At 39.0% G+C, this 25098-nt stretch overlaps 1 protein-coding gene across 11 annotated transcripts; it reads right to left on the bottom strand.

Annotated features, from left to right (window-relative positions):
* Positions 1–499: 499 nt before the first annotated feature.
* Positions 500–23852, bottom strand: BPNT1 (3'(2'), 5'-bisphosphate nucleotidase 1). 11 transcript variants are annotated; one of them, XM_044390661.3, is made up of 11 exons: positions 23662–23831; positions 21273–21336; positions 18773–18899; positions 14492–14596; positions 12933–13040; positions 11792–11840; positions 10195–10286; positions 9009–9053; positions 5765–5962; positions 3273–3378; positions 500–2216 (listed from the first exon to the last, which is right to left on the bottom strand). In XM_044390661.3, the coding sequence occupies exons 3-11, from the start codon at positions 18890–18892 to the stop codon at positions 2068–2070; spliced, it is 972 nt and encodes a 323-aa protein (XP_044246596.1). In that variant the 5' UTR covers positions 18893–18899; positions 21273–21336; positions 23662–23831; the 3' UTR covers positions 500–2067. The 11 variants fall into 11 exon arrangements, with proteins under 11 accessions (XP_044246596.1, XP_044246597.1, XP_044246595.1 ...); XM_044390662.3 differs by having other exon boundaries at positions 23763–23828; XM_044390660.3 differs by lacking the exon at positions 21273–21336 and having other exon boundaries at positions 23763–23852.
* Positions 23853–25098: the final 1246 nt, after the last annotated feature.

Raw genomic sequence — 25098 nt, forward strand, 5'->3', positions numbered from 1 at the left:
CAAAGCATTTTTTGTTGAACGTACAAATGGAAGCCAAGGTGAGAGAAAGCATGGTATCTAGGGGGAACTTTAAATGGCTGAGCACGGCCGGCTGGACATAAGTTAGTGATCAGAGCTGAGGCTGGAGAAGGAAGCAGCCATGACATCAGAGGTTCACATGTGTGACAAGAAACTTGTATTTTACCCTGAAGGCAATAGGAAGCCCTAAAAGATTTTAAGTAAGAGAGTGGCACTGCTATATTTGACTTTGTGAAAAATCGCCCTGGAGGATGTGATAAGTGGAGTGGAGAGGAGTTACAGTGCAGGCAGGCCGATTAGTCAGGAAGATGTCACAGTGATCTCTGGCAGAAATAAAGGAGTATCAGGGTGTAAATTAATGTATAGGGAACGTGAATGAAGAGAGAACGTCGACTTCCAAATATGCCTCTTGGATAACTCATTTTTAAATAGGAACCTGTAGAAAATGCCTTCAAAGTTATTCTCACATTGCTCTTGGGTGTTTTGTTTTTTTTTTAATTAGGTTTAGTCTCCTCTCTATAGATAGAGAATTCTGTTCTTAGAGGCAAGTAAATAGATTTAGGAAGTGATTTCCAAATTTGGCCAGTTATTAGGATCACCTTGAGGATTTGTAAAATAATTTAAGGAGGCATGGGAAAGAATGAAGAGCTTTGTAGATATAACATAATTCACAGACACCTGTGAGACATCAAAGCAGGCTCTTGGGCATGGCAGCCTAGAATTTGAGAAGTGTTTTGTTTTGTTTTATTTAAAGTAAGCTCTACACCCAAGGTGGGGCTTGAACTCCCAACTCCAAGATGAAGGGTCACACACTTTACTGACTGAGCCAGCCAGGCGCCCCTGTGAGCTCTAACCTAGATAAAGATTATGGAATTAAGGGCAAACCACCCAAATGAAGCCATATGTGTGGATTAGGTCATTACTGAGAAAGTGGAGGGAACCTAGAGCAGAATCTTGGTGAATGTTGACATTTAAGGGAAGGGAAACAAATAGAAACCAAGAAAGGAGACCAAGTAGGAGTGGACAGAACAGGGAAGAAGAAAATCACCGAGAAGAGAGTCGCAAGAGACTGGAGTCGTCAAAGGTGTCAAAGCCACAAAGACCTCTTCAGACTAGGTTACAGGTGTTCTGAAGACATTATCTAAACTTCGATGATTATCAAACTCCCTGGAGTAGCCTTCTTAAAACATACAGAATCAAAAATGCTGGGATGAGCCTATGACTCTGTATTTCTGTAAAGCCTCCTGGCTGATTCTGATATGTAGTTGGGTTTGAGAACCATAAATTTAGACGACTTGCCTAATCCAGTAACAGAAATTTATTTAAAAGCACTGGAAGGAGATCTAAAAAAGAAAAATCTAGGCAGAATGTCAGAATAATTTTGATAGCTTATGTTATAATCCCCCCTTGGAAAGAACTAAGGTTAAGTACCTAACTTGCCACAGTTAGGCATTACAAGGACACTATTAAGAATAAAGTAATGTCCACAGTACAGAATATGTCATTTTCAAATGCTGCTTAAAAGTTTTAAAAGGTGGTAAAGAACATAAAGAGCTAGAATTAAATAATTTATAACAAAGAAGCTTTTTCCCATAAATCTGTTTCATCAACATACATGACATTTCAATATATGCATAACTGCAGGAAAGGAAAACTTAAAATTATGGTGAAAAACAAGAATGAGATTCAGGTAACAACTTGTGATTCTGTGCCCTGAAGAAATCTTGCCCACAAATAACAGGAATGTTGATTAAACAACCGACCAGAATAGCGAGTTGAAACTAAACCTTCCTTTCATTCCTCCAAGTACAAGGAGGAAAAGAACTGTCACACACTTACTTTATACATCTTTCTGATCTCACGACTGGCCTGGGTGATTAAGTAACCAAGAAGTTCTTTAATTTCTTTTTGTACACCTAAGGAACTAAATATAAATCACCAATCAACAATGAATAAAGTCAAAGTGGAACTCTAATAATTCCATCCGATTCGCTTTGAAGCATATAGAATCAAGTGTCCTCCTCCTAGCTAAATAAATGAAATTTTCCTTTAAGGAACAAGTGCATTTTTCACAGATTCCGGAACTCGACTTGCATAGTAGTCGTAATTGCGCAACGTGGCGAGGACGCCTGCGGAGTTCATGTGCTTCACCTCCTTGTTATACTGAAGGGCATTTCCATGGATATCGGTTAACTTGCCTACAGGAGAAACATCAATACAGCATTAGTGGCTGGCCAGATCGTTATGTTTCTAGTTATTTTTAAGTGCCTCTTACTCCCCTACGTGATAATAACAATTGATTCTGGATAAGATAGGAAAAATAATGAGTGACCCTAAAGGTTTAAGTTTTAATTCACTTGAATTTAAAACTATAGAACAATTTTGATTAACTGAAAGATGAAAAACTATTTTTTCTCCCTGATTAAAATTAATTTCATTTAGCGTTTTTAATTCATATTTCTCAGTATCAATTAATTTCTCTTTTCCTGAGATGATTACTTTTCCCGTTAGTTCTACGCCATCACTACTATTCCCATTTTCAAGTGTTTTCCTCATTCTACCACTATGAACACTTTATTTAGTAAGAGTTTAAGTGAAGTATGTTCATCAAATATAATTGCGTAACATTACAGTTTCATTTAGCATCCTAATGAGATGGGATTGTGATAAATTTGACTCCCTTGTCATACAATATGCTGATGAGATATGATATGGATAATATACTAGGAGAAAGGATAGAACAAAAATCAAGTATTTTGTTTAAGAGTAGAAGTAAACTGATGTCTAACGGAAATTGAAAAATCATCTTACTATGCATATATTTGTAATGTATTTTCAGTCAGATTAAAAAAAAATTCTAACTCCATGATCTTAAGCACTAGTACTAAAACATTTACCAGTATTGGCTTAAATGAAACTAAGTGAGGTGAAGACAATGGTGATGAACATTTTACTTTTCACACACACAAAAAAAGAAACCCTAGAAGCATTAAAGCCACAAATCAGTAAGGGTTTAATTAAATCAACTAGATGTAGATGGAAGTCCAAAAGATAAAAATTACTAAAGAAAATGAATTTGCTGAAAAATCAACGTTCTCACTTCTGAAATGTGGGGGTTGGACTGGCTCATCTCTAGGATTCCTTCGACCTTTTATATCCTCAGAATCTAGGTAAAGTAATATACTGAAATACTCTGTCTTAGCATAATATAAAAACGGTAACACTTGTAATTCCCCAAAGTAAAAGGGACTGACCTCCCACAGCATGTAAAATGACTTCCGGAGCACAAGTATCCCACTTCTTACATCCAGGACTCGCAAATACATATGCAGAGGCTTTGCCTTCAATCAGCTGAATTATCTGTAAGGTTGGAGATAATAATTATCCCCAGGCCATGAAATGATCAAAGAATAAGAGAAATTGCTTGTTTCTATCAAGTATATTTCATTTATTCCTCTGTCAGACTCAACTTAGGTGAAAGCCTTTAGCAGGTTGAAAAGACATGAGTATTACGGAGAAATATACAGAATACTATAGAATATAGAATCATACAGTGACCGGGGGTGGGGTGAGAGTGGTTAAATAAGCTACAAGGAGATCGGAACAGTCTTTGTAGTCCTACTTACATAAACGAAGTTTTCTTTTTATTATGTTTTTTCTTACTGTAAAAGCAATATACTGTTTATTGTAGAAAAACTGAAGATTTTTAATCTTGTAGATTACATAAAGGATAGAAGAACATCAAGTAGTACACTAATGCATAAACTGCAGTAAGTCCTAACACATGTGCAATGCTGATAGGCTAACAAGTAGTTTCTCAAGTCTTTGGAGTCCTCCTACGTATTACTGTTTCTACCACCAAAATATGAATTTTTAAACTGTCACCTTAATAACTCCTATAATTCCCAAACAAAACTGAGGTCACTGACAGAAACTGCATGACTCTTTAAAAAGAGTAACCTGCTATCAGGCTTTCATGAGTCGTTTACTTATTTTTGGTTATACTGTAAAATAATTTGTACTGTAAAATTCAGACTTCACATATTCAGATGAAGAGAGCAGACTGAAAGAATCAGGAAAATCTCAGTGAACGCAATGTAACCAATTACTCTTCTTAGTACTCTTCAAGAACACCATCAAACGATTAAACCTTGCTGTAGACTTTCATGGAAAATGTTTTTCTTTCATTTAAAAAATATGGGTCAAGTCTTATTATGTACCAAGAACTATCTCGGATATATTTTCTTGAGGGAAGAAGGGCCGTAGCCTTCACTGGACTCTAAAAGAAGTCCTTGACATAAAAAAAAGTTAATAACTGCCCAACAAGGTCTTTTTATAGGAGAAAAGGTGGGGGATATGGAGGATAGGGACTTTTTTCCTAAGGAGAATGGTGCCCATTGGGAATAAAAGACCTAACGGGATTTTTGTGGTTATAAAAGTAAGGGCAAAGAGAAATCACCTGTCACTATTTAGTGAATACCAAGAATACATTTTTACTTTGAAATGTTTTAGATTTTTTCCCCCAAAATACTGTTATTTTTAAACTCCCATTTTCATCCTCTTACCAGTAAATGCTTTTGGAAATCTAAAAATAGTTGATGATTGCTTCCAAACGGTAGGTGAAGAAAAATGAATTTCACTCAGTTCAAATTTACTATTTGCCTTCCCTGTGCCGGGTACACAAGTGTGAAATGCACATGCATCAGAACTACAGCCAGTCCAGTATCACCAGGCTCTGAGTTGGGGGACAGCATGAAATAAGGCTGGGTGAGAGATAAGGGCCAAAATACAGGGGAATTTACATTCCATTGTGCAGGGAGTTATCCAAGGAAGTCTGGCTGAGAGATGATGATGGGTTTCAACGAGGGTGGGGGCAGTTGAGATGGACAAGAAGAGACAATAGGGAGGAATTAAGAAGATACAGATAGGATATGAGGAAGGAGGGAGTCTAGGATGACTTTCAGGCGTCTGGCTGGAGCAATCAGGAAAATGGTGGTGCCATTAAGCAGACAGCAAATAGGAGGAATGCACGTAGGGGCAGGAAGAAAAAAGGAAGAGGTCCAATTGGGCATGCTGAATTTGAGATGTCTGAAGTATGTCATCGTGATGATATCCAGGAGGCAGTCAGATGAGAAGAGATCAGGGCTAGGGATGCAGATCCCACTGTGTTCTGTTTCACAATTTTCTCAGGAGGATGGAAGCCTAGGTGAAAGAATGGGGGAAGTATCTAGGAAGGGGATGCAGGCCCTTCCTTAGTGTCCGCAGAAGAAAGGTCTAGGAAGTAACCCAAGAGGGTCCTCAAGAATACGAGGGCTAGGGGCGCCTGGGTGGCACAGCGGTTAAGCGTCTGACTTCGGCTCAGGGCGTGATCCCGGCGTTATGGGATTGAACCCCACATTGGGCTCCTCCGCTATGAGCCTGCTTCTTCCTCTCCCACTCCCCCTGCTTGTGTTCCCTCTCTCGCTGGCTGTCTCTATCTCTGTCGGATAAATAAATAAAATCTTAAAAAAAAAAAAAAAAGAATATGAGGGCTAGCAAGAGGCACAAGATCTCCTAATGACTTCTATTAGCACAGACATCTCTTAGATAAAAAGACTTGAACCATAACATTTTTTAAAAATTCAAATGTTGCTGAAATGTGCTTTCAATGGTCAATTATAATCTCTAATTCCTTCTTCCCAGATCTTATTTCCCATTTCGGGAAATGCTCAGGATTTCTTTCCATGATTCAATTGCATGTTCATACCTTATTTCCTGCTCCTCCCACTCGCAGCACGTCATCAGGGTTCATGGCGGTGACACAGTCAGTCACCAACTTGTTGTTATGGGAGCGGGTCGTTGTGATGATGTGTTTCCCAGCAGGCACCTCTTTCAGCTGAAACCCAAAGGCACCTAAACCTAAAACTCCCCAGATTGTCCTCCCCAACACAGCATCTGGTCCTGCCTATGTAAGTGAGTGAGACAATAGCAGAGTTTGTAATCATCTGGAGAAAAACGTCAGCCATACATAGAATATCGCTTTAGGTTAGCATCATGATTTTTTTTTTAATAAAAAATATGATACTGTAATGTAATAAAGAACAAGAACAATATCATCCACCATATAATTTTCCTGAGATAATCAACTGAGTATTCTCTTGCTGTTTTGGTTAAGAACTGGGTTTGAGAGCTACTGAAGAGAACTTGTGCTTATTCCTTAAAGTCCTCAGAAAAAGGAAACATCATATACTGATTCCCGTCTCTCTCTAAATCAGCCAGTATTCTCATTATTGTATTTGAAAAGAGCTGTTTGCAAAAGGTACTGAAGTCCCCAGGAAATGAAACACCATGTATCGATTACTACTTTTCATTATCCAAGGAACAAGGATCTTGTTACTATGGGAATAGGTAATGGCAATAATGTATTTTGCTGCTATAGAGACAGGGCAGCCGAACAGGCTGATACTGAAGAGTAGCCGTGGATAATGGGGTCAGGGTTAAAGATCTGACTGACAATTGTGGCAGCAGAAGGGCAATGACAATGCGGTCTTAGCATCTGTATCTTCCTTTGCAGAGCTCAAAGAGTTTTCAAACACATTATTATAACTATACTTCTCATACAGAAAAACATAACCTGATGGATAAAATGATTAACACAGAGTCATCGAAAAACCATTATGTTAATACAGTAAACATACATTGTGGACATACAGACATAATATTTTACTGAATACTAAGCAAGTACCAGGCATTATACTAAGTGCCTTACATGTATCATCTCATTTAATCCCCAAACAACTCCACAATGTAGGTATTATCATTTCTTGTTTTCCAGATGAGAAAAATGAGATTTGGAATCATTAAAGTAACCTGCCCAAGGACTCCAGGAAGATCATAACCAAACTCAGGCTCATCTGTATTCAAAGCCAATTATTCCTCATCATTAAGCTATACTGCCCATTTTCCTTGTTAAAATAGGGGCGCCTGGGTGGCTCAGTGGGTTAAGCATCTGCCTACGGCTCAGGTCATGATCCCAGGGTCCTGGGATCGAGTCCCACATTGGCCTCCCCGCTCAGTGGGGAGTCTGCTTCTCCCACTGCCCCTCCTTCCCACTTGCGTGCATGCGCTCTCGCTCTCCCTCGAAAAAATAAATAAAATCTTTAAAAAATAAAAAAAATAAAATGCTTTCAAACACATCATCTTATTTGCCCACTAACAGTACCCTGGCTGCTGTTACACTGAAATATGCTTATGTTGCAGGCTGGATTTCCTGGGGAGCAGACCCTGAGATAGGGAGAGTGTTTATTACAGAGTACCCTTGGGATTAACCCCCATGGAAGGGAGGGAGGGAAGAACGACTGGGGGAGAGAGAGACACAGAGCTGTGATGCAGAGCCACCAACAGTCTCAGCTGGTCCTATGGGGAGCTCTGAAGCTAGAATGGCCCTTCAGGGTTATAAAAATCGGAAGGAAACACGAGGCACTTATACTTATGCAATAATCAGTCATTGGAAAGGGGCTGCCTTGAGAGACTGTCACATCACGGGACCATGCAGCTCTTCACAGGTGAGGCAACCCATGAAAAGGTGGCCAGCTGAAGGCTGTCTGCTCACAGCTCGCCCTGCAAATGGGGCAATAAGGGAACCAAAGAAGAAGCACTGGTGCTCAACATATGTTCATGTGCTTCCTGGGTTCACCATCGAGTCTACACTACAGGACAGTCTTAGAACTGAAAAGTACAGACGGGCTCTGATGCCCATTGGGCTGTCACTTGATTGCTGAGATACAGGTCATGCTTTCAAGGAACACATTTATTAATGCAGCTCTCCAGTTATTCTGAAAAAGAAAGGAAAGCATACTAAAGAGTGGACACGGGTATTCTGCTTCCCAAGATGTCACAGTCCCTCCGTGAGTGAGTATGTAGGCAAAGATCTGGCACCCTGGTGAGATAAATGCAACCCCACAAAGCCACCAGCCAGCCTTCCGCTGAGCTCCTCGCCTGTCTCTCTCCTTCAGAGCACCACACCAACTTTCTGGGGCGAGGTGGGGGGTGATAAAGGCTAACATTGTCCTCTTACTCCATAATGGTTAATTACGATTCATAGTGGTTAAGAAGCAATCTCCGACAGGTAGACAGATTAGGTTTCCTTGCACTAAGCCACACTGTTTAAGTGCCTACCAGCTTCTGTATCTGTTAGAATACTAAAGTTTGAATTGTTAGAAGGCTTTTATCCAGCTCAAGGAAGCACTATAGAGTATTTGCTATGGGCCTGGACCTGGGTTTCTTTCTTTTCTTCTTCTTTTTTTTTTTTTAAGATTTTATTTATTCATTTATTTAGAGAGAGAGAGAAAGCGAGGAAGCACGGGGGAGGGGTAGGTGGAGGGGGAGAGAAAGAATCCCAAGTGGACTTCACACTGAGTGTGGAGCCCAACTTGGGGCTCGATCTCAGGACCCCGAGATCATGACCTGAGCTGAAATCAAGAGTCGGACACTTAACCCACTGAGCCACCCAGGTACCCCTGGACCTGGGTTTCAATCTCCAGATCTGTCAATGACAAACTGGGTGGTCTGGGGGCAAGTTACTTGCCTCAGTTTCCTCTTCTGCAAAACAGAAAGAAAGTTTCCTTCAAGGACTGTGGTGTGTATTAAATGAGATAATACATGTGAACCCCTTGAGTTTGGCAGCACACAGGAAACTCTTGACAAATTTTAGCTATTATTATTATTATACTGATGATTACTTAAAATTGAAGCTCGAGCCTTGAATACCATCAACAGAGCTGAGCAACTTTTCCACTTGTTGCAACAAATTTTAAGGCATAAGCAAGAGTGGAGGATGAGAGGAAAAAGAGTGCAGAGAACTGTGGGAAAGGGAGAGACAGCAATGGGAAAAGCAGAACAGGAGGAAGTGAACCGGGACATGGGATGGACAATGGCCACCTGGGGTGCCACAAGTCACCTGCCTCTTTTCTACCTACTAGTGGGGCCAAAACCCTAGCTATTTTTCTCACCTTTGCTTCATTCCTGTGTTCCCTTAACTTCTGCTTTTCATTGTTCTGTGGAAAATGAATACAATGTTTCTAATCTCAGAAAAAAGTGATGGAAAGTATTAATAAGTCCTAAACATTGTGATCTTCTGATGAAAAGTGCCATGCATTACAACATTATCTATGAATTAAATGCCCGTCTTTTAAGTAATAGTATTAACTTACTTTCAGGTTTACATAAAAAACCACAAACTTGTGTCTGCATATAATGCTGTATAAACGTTAAAGTCATATTAAAAGAGTTCATGGACACTTCAGCAATTCACGGTATAGGAGACTTTCCTCATAATGCACTATTTTTGCTAAATGATTTTAAGAAGCACAGGATTATAAATAAAAAGTTTTAATCGTACACATGAAAAACAAATTTATCTTAGAAGCAGAGATTAACCCTGCTCTTAACTCAAATTATTAATTCAGTCGTAATAGTCCCCACTCTGGTTGCTTTGATTCTCCAAAGTTCTACCAAGATCACACTAATGTAAATACCTCAAATATTTTACTGCAACAATTTCCTTTAACATTTAATGCGATTTTATGGTATATTTCTGCTTTGGAATTACATTAGCCTCTTGCTTCTAAGGAAGACAGTTTCTTTGGAGTATAATAGAAAATCAGAGCAGATTAGAGAGACAAAATAAAAGAGAAATGAGTGCAAGAGCATAGCTAGTTCTGTTATCAATGCTGACTGAAATTTAGGCGCTGTATAGTATTACCTGGAAAACAACATGGCTAGCATCTTTTCTTGGTTGAAATGGTTCATTTCTTCAATATGCTTCAAGAACCACCTGTAAATCAGGTGTCTCAATGACCAAGCTAATCAAGAACCATGTCAGTAATTCCCAAACTCCTACATTTGAATCATGAGGCATACACACACACACACACAAATTTATATATATATATATATAATACATATGGTGTGTCTGCGTACACACAGATACATACATATACATTCCTGGTATCAATGCCCTGAGAGGTTCTGATTCAACAGGTCTAGGGTATAATCTGGGAAGCTGTATTTTGAAGACCTCCCCAATAATTGTACGGGCAATGAAGCTAGAAACCACTGAATTAGATAACATCAGGAATCATGTAACACTCTACTTATTTATCTAATAAAATATTTTTGTATCATTTATAGTAATACCTGGTAGTTGTAATACGGCTGGTTAATAACTCCTGCTATGGCTTTTCCTTCATAAGCAATTCCGATAAGGACTGTCACGTTGTCAAGAAGACCTGTGAGGAAGAAATGAGTATCAAGAAGATCCATTACATAACTTTCTCATATTATGACTTATCATCAGCATGTCAATTGCTCCAAGTTATTTTTGGAATAAAAATAAGAAACTGTAATGATTCACCCACGATCAATCCTACTTCTGGCAAAATGCACAAATTACAAGAGACGGCTGGCCAGAGACAGAAGTAGGATATTTAGCCACTGAACTGAATCGATAAACACAGCCTCATTAGTACAGTTTGTATACCAATGGAATAAGTCACCCATAACTCCACAGCCATTATGGTTAGACTCCTGTGCCCCTCCGCCACCATCCATGTCACTCCGGCCTGCTGGATCACTATCCGCTCCAGGATTACTGTCTAGACCTGCATTTCAAGCCTCTAAGGTAGGGTTTTTGCAGATTATCAAGCAGCATCAGAATTCACTGGCATAATTTTTTTAAAGTAGGCTCCACACCCAACATGGGGCTCAAACTCACGACCCTGAGATCGAGAGCTGCATGCTCTACTGACTAAGCCAGCCAGGCGCCCCTTAACTGGCATAATTTTTAATATCGATTCTCAAGATCCTTTCCCAGAGCCAGTGCATCAAAATCTCTGGAGGTGGCGGTCCAAATCAAAACAATCTATCTGGGTGTTCTTATACATACTAAGCTGTCTAGAGCTTCCCTATTTCTCAACGGATCATAGTGACATTTTACTGCACACACACATATACATACACGTGCGTACATACCGTGCGACTGACTCATTATAGATATGTCTCATCACCCAAGGACACAGAAAGCTTTTTCTAATGATTATGAGAAATCCTTTTTTTTTTTAAGTTATGAAGCTGAGAACCAATATAAGAAAACCTATGTAGATCTCGGTTTCAAAAATAAAACTCTACACTTACATATGCTCTGCTTCTAAAACCTAAAACTCTGGCTCTGAGCCCGGTCTTTTTACTTCAGTGCTGCCAATTTTATTTTAATGTGTTGCTTTCCAATTTTTCTCAGCTTAGACAATTTCAGAAAGGAGAAATATTGTACCGTGTTCCCAAACTCATCTTCAAAGGTGGAGCCGTGAGGGAGAAAGTAGCTCACAGATGGTGAGGGCGGGGGTCAGGGAGGGGTTGGACCTGGCAGGGGAGGGAGGTGGCGGCAGAGGACAGCTGGGCTCTTCCTTGTTTTCTGCCCCAACACAGCTGGGGGTTCAGCGTAGGCCCTCTGGTAACCCTGGCTTCGTGTTAGTTATTCCCACCTGGGGGACACTAGAATCATGGCGCTGGTAGAGGGTCAGGGGTGGTATTTGAAGGGACTGAATTTTCTCCCTCCCTGTCTTGACAATCGCTGATAAACAGTAACAGCGAGGATGAACACACACACAGCTTTAGGGCATAAACATAAACTATGATGCTGGGTTGTCATGTAGCAGGTGAAATATTAAGTATTTCCAACTAAATATCATATACTAGACCTACTGCTATCGAAAACAAATACGGAAGAGGGACCAACCTTCAGTGTATTCCTTGGTACCATCCAGAGGATCAACCCAGACCACAAGCTGAAAAAAGGGAAATATCCAAATTAAGCATATGATATTTAAAAAATAGGTTTAAGTAGATTAAAAATACCTTTTTTTCATTTTTGAAGTTATATTTTGAATTGCTTAAGCTAATGTTATCAGTTTTGTGATAGTTAAAAAACGTTATTCTTTTATAATCATGGAAAAAGTCCATTTAAATTAGAGAAAAGTCTGATCTAAGAATTTCAAATAGGAAATGCCTTACTCATCCATTTACTGTCACCTGAACACAAACACAATGCTATGAACACACTGAGGTCTAGGCAGTGGTACCGGGAAAACTGTAAAGTGGCACCAAAAATGTTTTAAACAGCATGTGGCTGCTACTCACTCTAGCACATAAATGCTGATTTTTAAAAAAATAACGACCGTCTGATTTTAACTTAAGGACACCGTTTATATCCAGCCAAGAAAAATGAACAGTTTATAACCTGACAGTAGACAGAAAAAGAAATCCCTTCTACTTAGGACTTCACCATGATTCAGGATATGCAGCCATGTCCACTGGAATTACAGTGCTTGGTGTGAACCTGTGAATGGGGCCCACTTCTCCCGGAAGACACCACGTCTCACCGTCCTTGTGTCCTCCCTCCGTCAGAGCAAAGCTCCTTACTCACGGTAGGTATTCGATGAATGTGTGTTAAATAAATCAAAACTCAGCAACTACAGAATCAGGACACTTATCTGAAGGCACAGATTTAATTGAAACAACTATATAAAGTAAGCGAGGTGAGTTTTGTGGCCTTTCCAATATAAAGCAGCAACCTGTTTCAGCTCCTTCCAGCCTCCAACGCCAATGAAATGTTTTACCACCAAATCTACAAATTAGATGTGCTCCCTAGAAGTGCTTTTAGTAATAGTTTTAGAGTAGAGAAGAAACCGATAGGATGAGGAACCGAACCCTAAGTTAACAGGTCACACATTCCCTGGGGTCGCCTGACACATCGATGAGGGCCCTGAGAGATTTCAAGTTCCTGGGTGCCCCAGCTTTTCAATCTTACAGGCATCTCTTATTTACTAGAGCACAAACATGAAGGTTAACAAAGACTTCAGTAATCCTATGGCTCATACATCTTCTTCTTTAATAGCGCTGTACTGGGATGGGCACGGCTGCTGCAGTATCTCCTCCCACTGACCATCTTCAATGAGCTCTTGGTCCACTTCTTCAAAAGGCAGATCCTAAAGCAGATAACGCCAATGGTTACTGCAGCTGTTTGGTATTCACAGAGCACCCTTTGGCTTAGGAACAGAAGAAATCAGAGGTCTCTAGGCCTACCTGTTTTATGTTTAGAGCTTAACTGAGTCAAAAAATAAAGCCAACGGAATAAAATTGCAAAAATGACCACATATGGCTCATCAAAGTTGACTATGAATAAATTCCCATCTTCATCATCTGAACTGTTAAAAAAAAACAACTAAGTGTTATAAACTTATTTAAATAAGTGGCTCTGTAGATGTCCATGGACAGATGAATGGATAAAGAAGATGTGGTCTATATATACTATGGAATACTACTCAGCCATCAAAAAGAATGAAATCTTGCCATTTGCAACGATGTGGATGGAACTAGAGGGTGTTATGCTAAGTGAAATAAGTCAATCAGAGAAAGACAATTATCATATGATCTCACTCATATGTGGAATTTAAGAAACAAAACAGGGTCACAGGGGAAGGGAAGGAAAAATAAAACAAGACAAAATCAGAGAGAGAGAGACAAACCATTAGCATCTCATTAGAGACTCCTAATCACAGGAAACAAACTGAGGGTCGCTGGACGGGGGTGGGGGGAAAATGGGGTAACTGGCTGATGGACATTAAGGAGGGCACTTGATGTAATAAGCACTGGGTTTTTTTTTTTTTTTTTTTTTTAAGCACTGGGTTTTATATGCAACTGATCAATCACTAAATTCTACCTCCGAAACTAATAATACACAATATGTTAACTAAACTGAACTTAAATAAAAAAAACAATCAACAAAAACAAACAAAAAAAATTAAAAGAGTTCTGACTTTAGTTTCCACGGAAACATTTACATGGCTTTAAATGCCTAACCTGCCCTCAACAGGATTCAGTGTGTGTAATAATTCATCATGAATTAATCATTAAAAACCTATTTGTAAGCATAAGATTCCTGACCCTTATCATCCCAAGCCCTTAATAAACACACTTTTAAAAAACTGAAAAATAAATAAATAAATAAATAAATAAATAAGTGGTTCTGACATCAGATCTTCTCCCTCAATTACATGAGATGTGCATTCCTTCACTTTCACAGTGTTATAGTCTTTGGATAAGCCTAATTAAAAAAACCCCAAAACAAAAAAAAACAACCAGAAACAACAAAATCCATTTTATTCCAAGGTTCTAGAACACTGCCCATCTTATAGTTTGTATGCTGAATATTACAACAGAAACCCTATCTTCTGTGGTTAAGAATTGAGACATCTGCTAGAAACGGACTAAATATCTTATCATGAGACATTTCCTTCCAGTCCCAGGAACAGGCTAATTATTTTGGTGTTAAAACACCAGATACAGTAGCTGTGATACAGAAGTCATTAAAGTGGCAAGTACAAATCCGTATGATACACAGTCATTAAAAAAATAGTGCCTCCCTGACAAGTCTTACCTCTTCCCCTATGATTGTCAGTTTGGGGAATTTCCGTGCCAGTGAAGAGCATATGCTCATTTGTGCCAATCGGTCAGCTTTGGTCTGCAGGTCTGTTGCACAGGTCTGTAACAAAGAATGTAAATTTCAGCAGACCTAATATGAAATAAGTTGTCCTCGGATTCCTAATGCATGAGTGTCTATGCCCTTTAAGTTGCACTGACTGTTTTTAGATTCATGGAACTGAACATCAAATGAGTTGACTAGCTTCCTGGCTTGGTTTTTCTCATGGGATTTATAGTGGTTAACGTTTGGAAAGGAGCTGTTAGATTATTAGAACACTTCCTCCCCCACTTAAGAAATCCCCTTCATAAGATCTCTAGATCAATCGCTTGCTTAAAAAGATGAAGAGATAAGAAATTCATAACTTTTCAAGGCAGTAAAAGCTAAAAACTATCTTTAGCTGTTTGAAAGGTATTCCCAATTTGGATCCTTCTCTAACTTCTACTCACTAATCTTCTACTAATCTACTAACCATCCACTTTCCTAATAATTCAACAGGTCCTCAGGATGATAGAAAGAATTCCTATTTCTAAAGTATAAAAACTATGAAAATGAGCAGCAATAACATTTGATATATAGCATTCTCACTCAATCCCTATGTCAGATGGTGATTCTAGTAAAAGACAGTGGAAAATCTTGCAAATGACAGCCACAACCTCTTTAGTTAGGCTGCTTTCACAGAATTCTGACATGTTGCAATTTATATATGCCTGGTTAGGTGGAGTTAGAGAATGTATTGCTTTGAACACTAAAAATTTTACAATACTTTTTAATGAAACAAGGAATGATCATGAAAATCAAAGGCTTTCATGCCACACTGAAGCCTGCTGGTTACCTTAATGCAAAGTACTAGTGTGCTGGCATGTAGGGCCACAAAGATCTTTGTTTTATTTCCTAAAGAAATGTGTCTGGCACCCCATAGGTACTCTAGAAATATCTGCTGAAACTACTTTTTTTTTTTTAAAGATTTTATTTATTTAATTGACAGAGAGAGACAACGAGAGAGGGACACAAGCAAGGGGAGTGTGAGAGGGAGAAGCAGGCTTCCTGCCGAGCAAGGAGCCCGATGCGGGGCTCAAACCCAGGACCCTGGGATCACAACCTGAGCCGAAGGCAGATGCTTAATGGCTAAGCCACCCAGGCGCCCCTATCTGCTGAAACTTCTTAAAAGAATTGTTAAATTTGAAGATGACTTCTATATCAATCAAGTCCAGAGACTACTCTCTAGAGAAAAGCAGACACATTGACAGCCATTAAGCATATGAGGAAAGCTATCCCAATTCTTTCTTGTCCGGGATAATATTTCCTGTTCTTTCTACTGACATAGTGTCAGACTGAAGCTGAATCATTTGAATTCTTTGTGTGACAAATTTAATTCTGCCCTGCCTCTTTTAAAATGAGGTATCAACAAAGTGCCTGACCAGTAGAGAGGACAGGGTGATTGTTACCTTTTTTATTATCTCTTATCCAGAAGTACGTGACCAGTACAGACGGCAGGGAGATTATTACCAGTACAAAGGACAGGGAGATTATTACTAGAAGTGTCTGACCGTTACAGACGACAGGGAGATTATTACCAATGCAGAGGACAGGGAGATTATTACTGTTTTTGCATTACTCCTTAGCTATAGGCTACAATGTGGTACATCTAATATAATCACAGCATAAAATCAATTTAAAAATAAGTGATGCTAAGGAAACTATCTGAAAAGAAATGATCAAAGGTATTGGCAGTGGTGGCATGATGGATAATTTTTTTTTTAAAGATTTTATTTATTTATTTGACAGAGAGAGAGACAGCCAGCTAGAGAGGGAACACAAGCAGGGGGAGTGGGAGAGGAAGAAGCAGGCTCGTAGCAGAGGAGCCTGATGTGGGGCTCGATCCCAGGACTCTGGGATCACGCCCTGAGCTGAAGGCAGACGCTTAACCGCTGTGCCACCCAGGCGCCCCATGATGGATAATTTTTGTTTACTTTTGCTATTTCTCTCCATTTCCTATTTTTCATAATAGAAAAAAAAAAAACACTTTAAAAAAGGCCGTAAGATTAGTAGCCTTCTGAAAGTCGCTGAATTACATTGTTGGCTTATCACTGAGCATGGATGTTATCAACTAAAACCTCTTTTTTAAAGAAATATAAATCAGATTTACTTCTTACTACATGAGTATTTTGGCAACTTATTAATTATTCCTGATATAATATCCTGTTGGATTTGGCCCTCTTTTCTCAGTGTTTGTAACTTTTTGAATACTTATTCTGTGATCCAATATATTAACTACTCTTCCCAGGTTCATTTTACTGATAAATTTGATAAGTATGATCTCTATATCCTCCTGTTCCACGACATTTTTGAGAAGTTACATTCAATGAATTGTTAAAACTGTATTTAAGTTAATGGTTAAAGAGAAAAGGACAGAGTTGGAAGCGGAGTCCTGTGATCTGTCACCAAATGATCTTTTCTTGGTTAATGTGAATTGTGAATTAAAACAAATGTCTGGGTAACATTGTTCACCCACTTATGAATATACCCAACAGTGGCTCAAGATGGGGGATGGGAGAGGTCATCTCCATGTTTATCAATAGCTTGAATCTTTTTTGACAATGGAGAATGAAAAATTATTTCTGAAATCAAGATATCTTGTATCTACTTCCTATACTACTAAGCCCATACATCTATCAAAATTAGAAATGAGATTTAACTTGTTCTTGCAATTTTCATTCTTTTTTTTTTTTAAGTTTTATTTATTTAAGTAATCTCTACACCCAGTGTGGGGCTCAAACTCATGACCCTGAGATCAAGAGTCAAGTGTTCTTCTGAGTCAGCCAGGCACACTCCCTGATTTTTATTCTTAATTCTTTTTTCTAGTCAGAGGAGTAGGGGGGAGAGGGGCAGAGGGAGAGAATCGTAAGCACGCTCCATATTCAGCACAGAGCCTGACGCAGGACTTGATCTCAGGACCCTGAGATCATGACCAGAGTTGAAATCAAGAGTCGGACGCTTAACTGACTGAACAACCCAGCACCCCTATTCTTAATCTTTAAAAGCACTTATGTTGAATGTCCTATAATTTGCTCATCTGAACTTATTACTAAGTTGTTTTTTACTCATATTTTTGGTCCTCATTTTTTTTCTGCTAACAGCCTTAGATAGATCCTTGATTTATCATAAAGGAGTGACTTAACTACAACTCTATTTATAAATCATTATAATGTTAATGGTTAATCATACCCTGTAATTTTCTAACTTGGGCAAAATTACAATACAATCTTCTTTAAAGGTTATCATAAAAAGTCAACATATGGAAACTTACATTTAAAAATTGCAATGTGAAATGATGACCAAATCTTGTAAAAGAAATTCTATTTTAGGGGCACCTGGGTGGCTCAGTTGGTTAAGTGTCTGCCTTTGGCTCGGCTTGGGTCAGGATCTCAGGGTCCTGGGATGGAGCCCGCATCAGGCTCCCTGCTCAGCAGGGAGCCTGCTTCTCCCTCCCCCTCTGCCTGCTGCTCCCCCTCTTGTGCTCTCTCTCAAATAAATAAAATCTCAAAAAAAAAAAAAAAAGAAATTATATTTTAAAGTAGAACACATGCATAGTAGGATTTTCTTTTAAGAATCAACTATAACTAGGGGCGTCTGGCTGGTTCAGTAGGTAGAGTCTGCAGCTCCTGATCTCACCATTGTGAGCTCAAGCCCCATGCTGGGTGTAGAGCTCACCTAAAAAACAAAAACAAAAAGAATTAACTATCATGATGAACTATCTTTCTGATAATTTACCTGTTTGTTTTTTTTTAATTTACCTGAATTTTTAATTTCCATACTAGGGGAAAAATAAAACAACCTTGTCTTGTGTTTCTTTTCCATGAAGAAGAAAAATATTTAAAGCTCTGACTATAAGGAATACTTATTTATATGCCAGATTTTATCAACATGTCAAGTTCACTAAGGACTATATATGTCTTGTAAGAGATTACTTTAGGATATGAAGCTTGGTTATGGTACTCTGGGGCTGAACAGCAGTCAGAAGGCCCAAGCATACAAATAAAAGTTTTGGATGCAGGAAGTCTGGAGTCATTTTCAAAGCAGAAATAGAATCTATTTGAACTAAGGGTCTAGCAATCTCCATAGGGGAGACATTAATTATTTCAACTATTAAAGTCTGTCCAGATTATTACATCCTTTAGCTAAAACGTCAAAGAACAAAAATAAAGTTGTTATGAAATGAGATGGGACTTTCAGTACCTTCTCCACGATACCCAGGTCTCCTTCAGCAATAACACGTCTGACTATGGTTCCTGCCTTTTGAGCGATAGAATAAGCTGAGGCTACCAGCCGCATCAACACGGTGGGACTGGAAGCCATGATAAGCCTGAAGGGGAAATTAAGAGAACCGTTGTTACTTTCAAAGCCAATTACTGGTTTCAGTCACTTGAATTCAATTCAACACATATTTACTGAGTACTTAACTGTACAGATTCTTTAAGAAATATTTACTAAGAGACTTAGAAAAACCTCCATGTCAGCAATAACTCTCTCAATAAATTTTATACTCTTCTTTCTCTCTGCAGATAGGACATTTTGAAGCATGGGGAAAACTGGCCCAGGCCTATGAGCATGTGAGAAAGTTTTGCGTATGAGGTGTATGTATGTACGTGCAGAGGCCGTGGAAAGTGCATCGGGGGCTAAAAATATGATATAACATCTGCCATGGACGAGCTAATATTCTGGTGCGTTGGGGGTAAAATATTGTAACCTAAAGTCTGTAACATAAAACTGGTACGAGCCAAGAGAGGTATGAATAGCATAAGGGATGTGGGTGTACATACAGACTAATTTAAAAAAGGAGGGGTTGCATGGGATTACAATTAGTTTCTAAAAACCAATGAATGTTCCATTAGAGATGAAATAAAATTTAATCTGCTGGCTATTTACTATCATCATCAGTTGCCAAATAAAGAGAACATGCACTTAATTGGGGTGAAGACCAATCATCTGGAAAAGTAATGAGTGTCAGGATAGCCCCTGGCCCCATGGAAAATACTGGAAAAACAGCCTTCAGGATAAAGTGTATATTCCTCTTTGAAAATACAAATTCAAACCCTGCAATTTTAGTGACTGTTCTGAGGCAGGGATGTACCACCCAGACTCCCTTCAGGGCTGAAGAACATTTCCCCACTGATGAGACTGCCACCAACAGATGGCTCCTAGCTGCCATCTTTCTTTGGGAATTTATCTGAGAAGAGTCATTGCACCTGCAACAGGTCAACAGAGGAGATGGGTTTAAAGGCCACTCTACACTCCAAAGGGGCTGCCACCCCAACTCTGCTGGGTCATCCTAGCTTCTGAATGCCCAGCATGGATGGTTGACTGGGGCCCTCGCTGAGACTGCATCGCCGGCCAACTCCCCACTTCCCAAGGCATCACTACCTTCTTCACACTTCCCGTACGTGATCCCACGAACACGCCCTAACAAACCTCTTGGACTTTTTCTCTGTCTCAGAGTGCTCACAGGGAACGAACTGAAGACAAAAACTCTCGTTCCTCTAAACGAATCAGGTCAACATTATTTCAGTGCAACGAAGGAACACAATATAGAACTGAAGGGACATTATGAATCTCCATTCAGCAAGCCATTATTCTACCGCCAATTTCTGACTGCATATTTGATCTGACGTGCCTTTTAAGCTCTTTACATCTTTTTTCTCCCATCCGCATTCTACTCACAGGGATTATGGACATTAATTGAGACAATACACAGGGGAAGTGTTTGAAACCCTTCAAAAGGAGAACAGAATTGAATTTGATGTAAGGTAATGAATTTCATACTGTGGCCAGTAGCTGTCTGGAATTAAGATGAAAATAAAATGAATTCCTATGTATGAAATTCTCTTTATCTTATTACATCATAATCAGGCTAGATTCATTTTATTGGCATGCTAGGTGGAAAAACTGCTTATGAAAATTACCTAAGACTCAAATAGAAAACAGGAGAAATAATTCAGCACACACTTTGTTGACCTTACCTCTACTTCCTTATTATCCATGACCAGAGGCATATCTGATTTATTCCACACTGGAAAAGGTAGTCTTCAGGCAATCAATCATGTACTACCCAAATGTCTTAACTACTGAGGCTATTTTAATATGTGTTGGTATGCTCTTTTAGTCCCCATGTTATTTAAATGCCATTGGTGAAAGGCAGATCATTTTCCCTCACTGTATGGTAGTGTTTTACCTTTCCACAGATATCACTTATGTTTGAGCCAATTAAGCAATCATTCCAGCCTTGTCAGGCTTCAAATATGACTAAACCACTTCCTTTTGTTTCCACATTCACAGTATTTTCTTATGAGGACAACCTTTTAGGCTTTTTCTACTACATTCCTCATAAAATGCATACTATACAAAATGCCATTTAAAGCTAACACCAGTTTCATAAGAATGTAACAGGTTTGATGTAAAGCATAACAGTGATTTTTAAAGAGAACCCGCAAATCGCTTTTAGTTGGCAAATAAAACATTTCTACCGATTTCTCTGAAATACTTCTTCGGTCCAAACATAATTAGTGATGAAATATTATTATCCCCTTGTCTAATATTTTTCTTACTTTTTTTAAACAAATGAATACAATTTTGGCCCTTAATAAAATGAATCTAATCATATTATCAAAACACATCTGGAAAACAGGTTCCTTTTAGCCTTTTTAATTGTGCCCCCTCCCAGAACCCAAACGAGAATCACCTGTTGATAGTATTGCTGGAGAACACACCACGCTGCGGGGCGCCAGCAGCCTCTGAAAAGCTACCTGCAAATTGCAAACTTCCTTATAGCAGTTCAGATTATATACAGGAGACTTCCTTCTCTACCAGTTTTACATCTTCTGGGTCCTAAAGCACCACCCTTTGGGAACACAGCTTTCGGACAGCTTACTCAAAAACAGGATAAGGTAGCTAAACACACAGGTTCTGCAGCCAACCGCCAGTGTTCAAATCCTGGCTCTGGCGTTTCTTAGCTATGTGATCTTGGGAAAGCCACTTAAATTCTCTGTGCCTCACTCTGTAAAATGGAGCTAGTAATAGTATTGTAATTATTAAACGAGTAATGCAGGTAAAGCACTTGTAACAGTCCCAGGCACAAGGTAAGCACTAAATCATACTGGCTAATCATGATTGTGACAATTGTCCTCATTACTGGCTATCCTGCAGAGACAGGGTAGTGTTCCGGGCAAAAAATTCCTATAGCTTCTGCAACATTATTTTGACCCTGAGGATGTAATATGATAACCAATACAATCCAGAATCATGTTACAGAGGTTTTTTTTTTCCATAACATTCAGGGCTTGAGGCTTAAAGTGCGTATGAAAAAGGTTGTATGCCATTTACGGCTATCAACCTAACATACCATCTTTTAAGAAACCTTTATAGTAGCCAATACGGCTAGCTCTGAAGGATCAAAAACAGGAATCAAATGATCCATTTCCTTTGATAGCCTGGGAGAGGTATCTTGAATTGAATATAAGGGTGGTGAACACATGAGGATTAAATCGGATCTAAAAATGAATGATAGTGGTGCCTGGGTGGCTCAGTCAGTTAAGCCTCTGCCCTAGGCTCAGGTCATGATCCCAGGGTCCTAAGATTGAGCCCCATATTGGGCTTCCTGCTCAGTGGGAAGCCTGCTTCTCCCTCTCCCTTCACCCTGCTTGTTCTCTGTCTCTCTCTCTCTCTGACTCTCTCTCAAATGAAAAATAAAATCTTTTAAAAATGAATGACGAGTTCCTGATCAAAATACAAAGACTGTATCTTTTGAAACCTGACTGAGTGATGCTACGGTTGAAGGTCATCTGGAAAAATAAAAATATGAGCATAGCAGAGCAAATTCTGAAAAAAGAACAATGAGCCAAGATACTCTCCTTGCCAGTTACCAAAATATGATATAAAACTATAGCAATTAAACAGTTTAGTCCTTGGCGGAATTAAATCCCAGAAATAGATCCAAACACACTAACGGTGGTATTTCAAATCACAAGGGAAAGTTAGTGCAAAAATGGTGGGAACAGTTGCTGATCTTTTAAAAAAAATGTGGGAAGCTTTTTGCATTCTTTGTATCAATATACATTCCAGATCAATGCATGATTTTAGAAGTAAAGAATGAAACCACAAAAGCATGAGAATAAAACCGGTGAAATATTTTGTAAATTTGGGAAAGGACTTTTAAACATGAGAAAAACTAAGAATCTATAAAAGAATATATTGACAAATTTGACTGCACAAAAACTAAGATATCTATGTAATCAAATTACCACAAGCAAAGCAGATGACTGACAAAATGCGAAAAAAAAATTTGTATCATGTACTAGACATCTGAGTTAATTTTGGTTATATAAAGGGCTTTTACATCAATATGTTGAAGATGAATAATCTAATAGAAAAATGAGCAAAGGACACAAATAGGCTATTCCTGTTAAAAGAAAAACAATGGCTGTTAATTACATGAAATGCTCAACTTAATTATGAAAGAAATGCAAATTAAAACAGCAAAAGATGATTGTTTATGTGTAACACTGGCATAGATAAAAAAGCCCAGTGTTGGCTAGCCTGTGAGGGAACATCCTCCTGAGCATTGTTAGCAAGGATGCAAAGTGGTTAAAACCTCTTAGGATGATTTTGAAAAGCTTACTCAAAGTAAAATGTGCACATCTTTTGAACTAGCAATTATATTTTCAAGGAAACCTGAATAAATCAAGCAAGCCTATAAGTATGTAGAATAGATAGTAGGAAGAATATGTGCTATTTGAACGAAATTTAATTTCAGGCGTAAGGCAGTCTCTAAATTTGAGTGCACTAACGAACCCACTGTCTAGGTTTGCCTTGTTAATTCTACAATAAATAGCCTTGAAAAGACCCCGGAGCATGAAAATAAACGCACCGATCAATTAAGTTGTTGACACTCAAGAATCTAGGTCCGAAATTGGAATATCTGGAGAGGCAATCTGGTTCATGCAAACTTTTTTCTTTTTTAAACATAAATCCCTGTAATCTCCTTATATCTGTGCAAAGGGGTGGAGTTAGGGGACCAAAAAATTTCAGACCTGCCCAAGGCCGTTGTCCCGACTCGCAGGGGAGAAACTTACAGTGACAAGCCCGGAACAAAGCTAGACGAAAGACACTTGCAGGGTAACAACAGCAACAACAGAAAGCTATCAAGCAACAGGTCCCTCGTTGGGTCCAGTACCTGGCCGCCTTCCCGTCAATAGGTCGTACGTTGGTGGATGTAGGACAAACCTACCGCAGCTACTGAGCATGCGGGAAATTCGGCGCAGGCGCAGAACAGCTACTCCCACGGCCGCCGGAGACTCCCGACCCGCCAGAAAACTCCATTTCTCCGTGTTTTATCTTGAACTCTCCGGCGGCGTGTATCGCCTACTGTCACAGCAAGAGGTGTGTCTACTTTAAAAGATTCATTTTGGTTTTAGGGGTCTTCCAGTCCACTTTGTACACTCTTAAAATGTTCATTGGACTAGTAATATCGCATTGCGGTGGTCAGCGACGGCCTACCCTTGAACCCCAAGTGTCCGCGGACTGGCTTCAGGTGGTCCACGATACCTCCGCTCCCAATAGCAAAACGACTTTATGCAGAATTACCACTAGTGCTTACGTTGTTGTTGTTGTTGTTGTTTAGCACTTATTGAGATTCTTAAAAGGGTCTGTGACCCTTTCAATGCCTGCCAGGAAATCCTGGGAGATACTTTATTTTCCTGACCAGATAATGATTTGTTATGTTAATGATTTGGGAGTTGGTGGTTGGTTGGTTGGTTGGTTGCTTTTTGCGGCACAGAAGAAAATCTACTTCTGATTGTTATTGCACCAACAAAAGTAAAAACAAAACAGGCAAAAACAAAAAAATGCCTGTTTATTCATTTAGGCTTTCACCATCTATTTAAGGAGCACACTTTTTGTGCCTCTCTGTGTTTATGTTTTTGTGTGAAAGTAGATAGGCAATGAAAATAGCAGAGTGAGTGGGCAACGATTTTTTTTTCAATATTAAGCAGGGCACGGTGATTATAATATCAAAAATAACAAAATAAGATGGCAGAGTTAATAGCAAACATCAGTTACAACAATAAATGTAAATTGCTTTAACACATCCATTTAAAGACAGAAATTCTCCAACTGACTAGGAAACAAAACTCACTATGTTATTAGAGTAGAATTCAAGGCAAGAAAAACTATCAAAGGGAACGGTCATTTTGTATTGTATTGTTTAAGGTATCCTTTATATTACTGAAGGTACTACTTTATGTTTAAATTGAGTAAGTAGCTCATGACCACATTGTCATTGCTTAGAAGAAATGAAAAATGCAAAGAATACTCTCTGCCAGGTCTTTTCTCAGAGCATGTGTCCCGGGATTGGAATTTTGCTTTATTTCTCCTGATAATGCAGAGCCATATTGCACCATCTAGTTTTGTAGTTTAGACACTTAGCCATATTCTAACTACAAAATACTTAAATTTTTTATGATATTTTCCCCACTACTGTACACTTGCTTTAGCTTCACCTAATTCAACAG

The sequence above is a fragment of the Ursus arctos genome, unplaced genomic scaffold, assembly GCF_023065955.2.
Source record: "Ursus arctos isolate Adak ecotype North America unplaced genomic scaffold, UrsArc2.0 scaffold_2, whole genome shotgun sequence".
NCBI classification, from domain to species: domain Eukaryota; kingdom Metazoa; phylum Chordata; class Mammalia; order Carnivora; family Ursidae; genus Ursus; species Ursus arctos.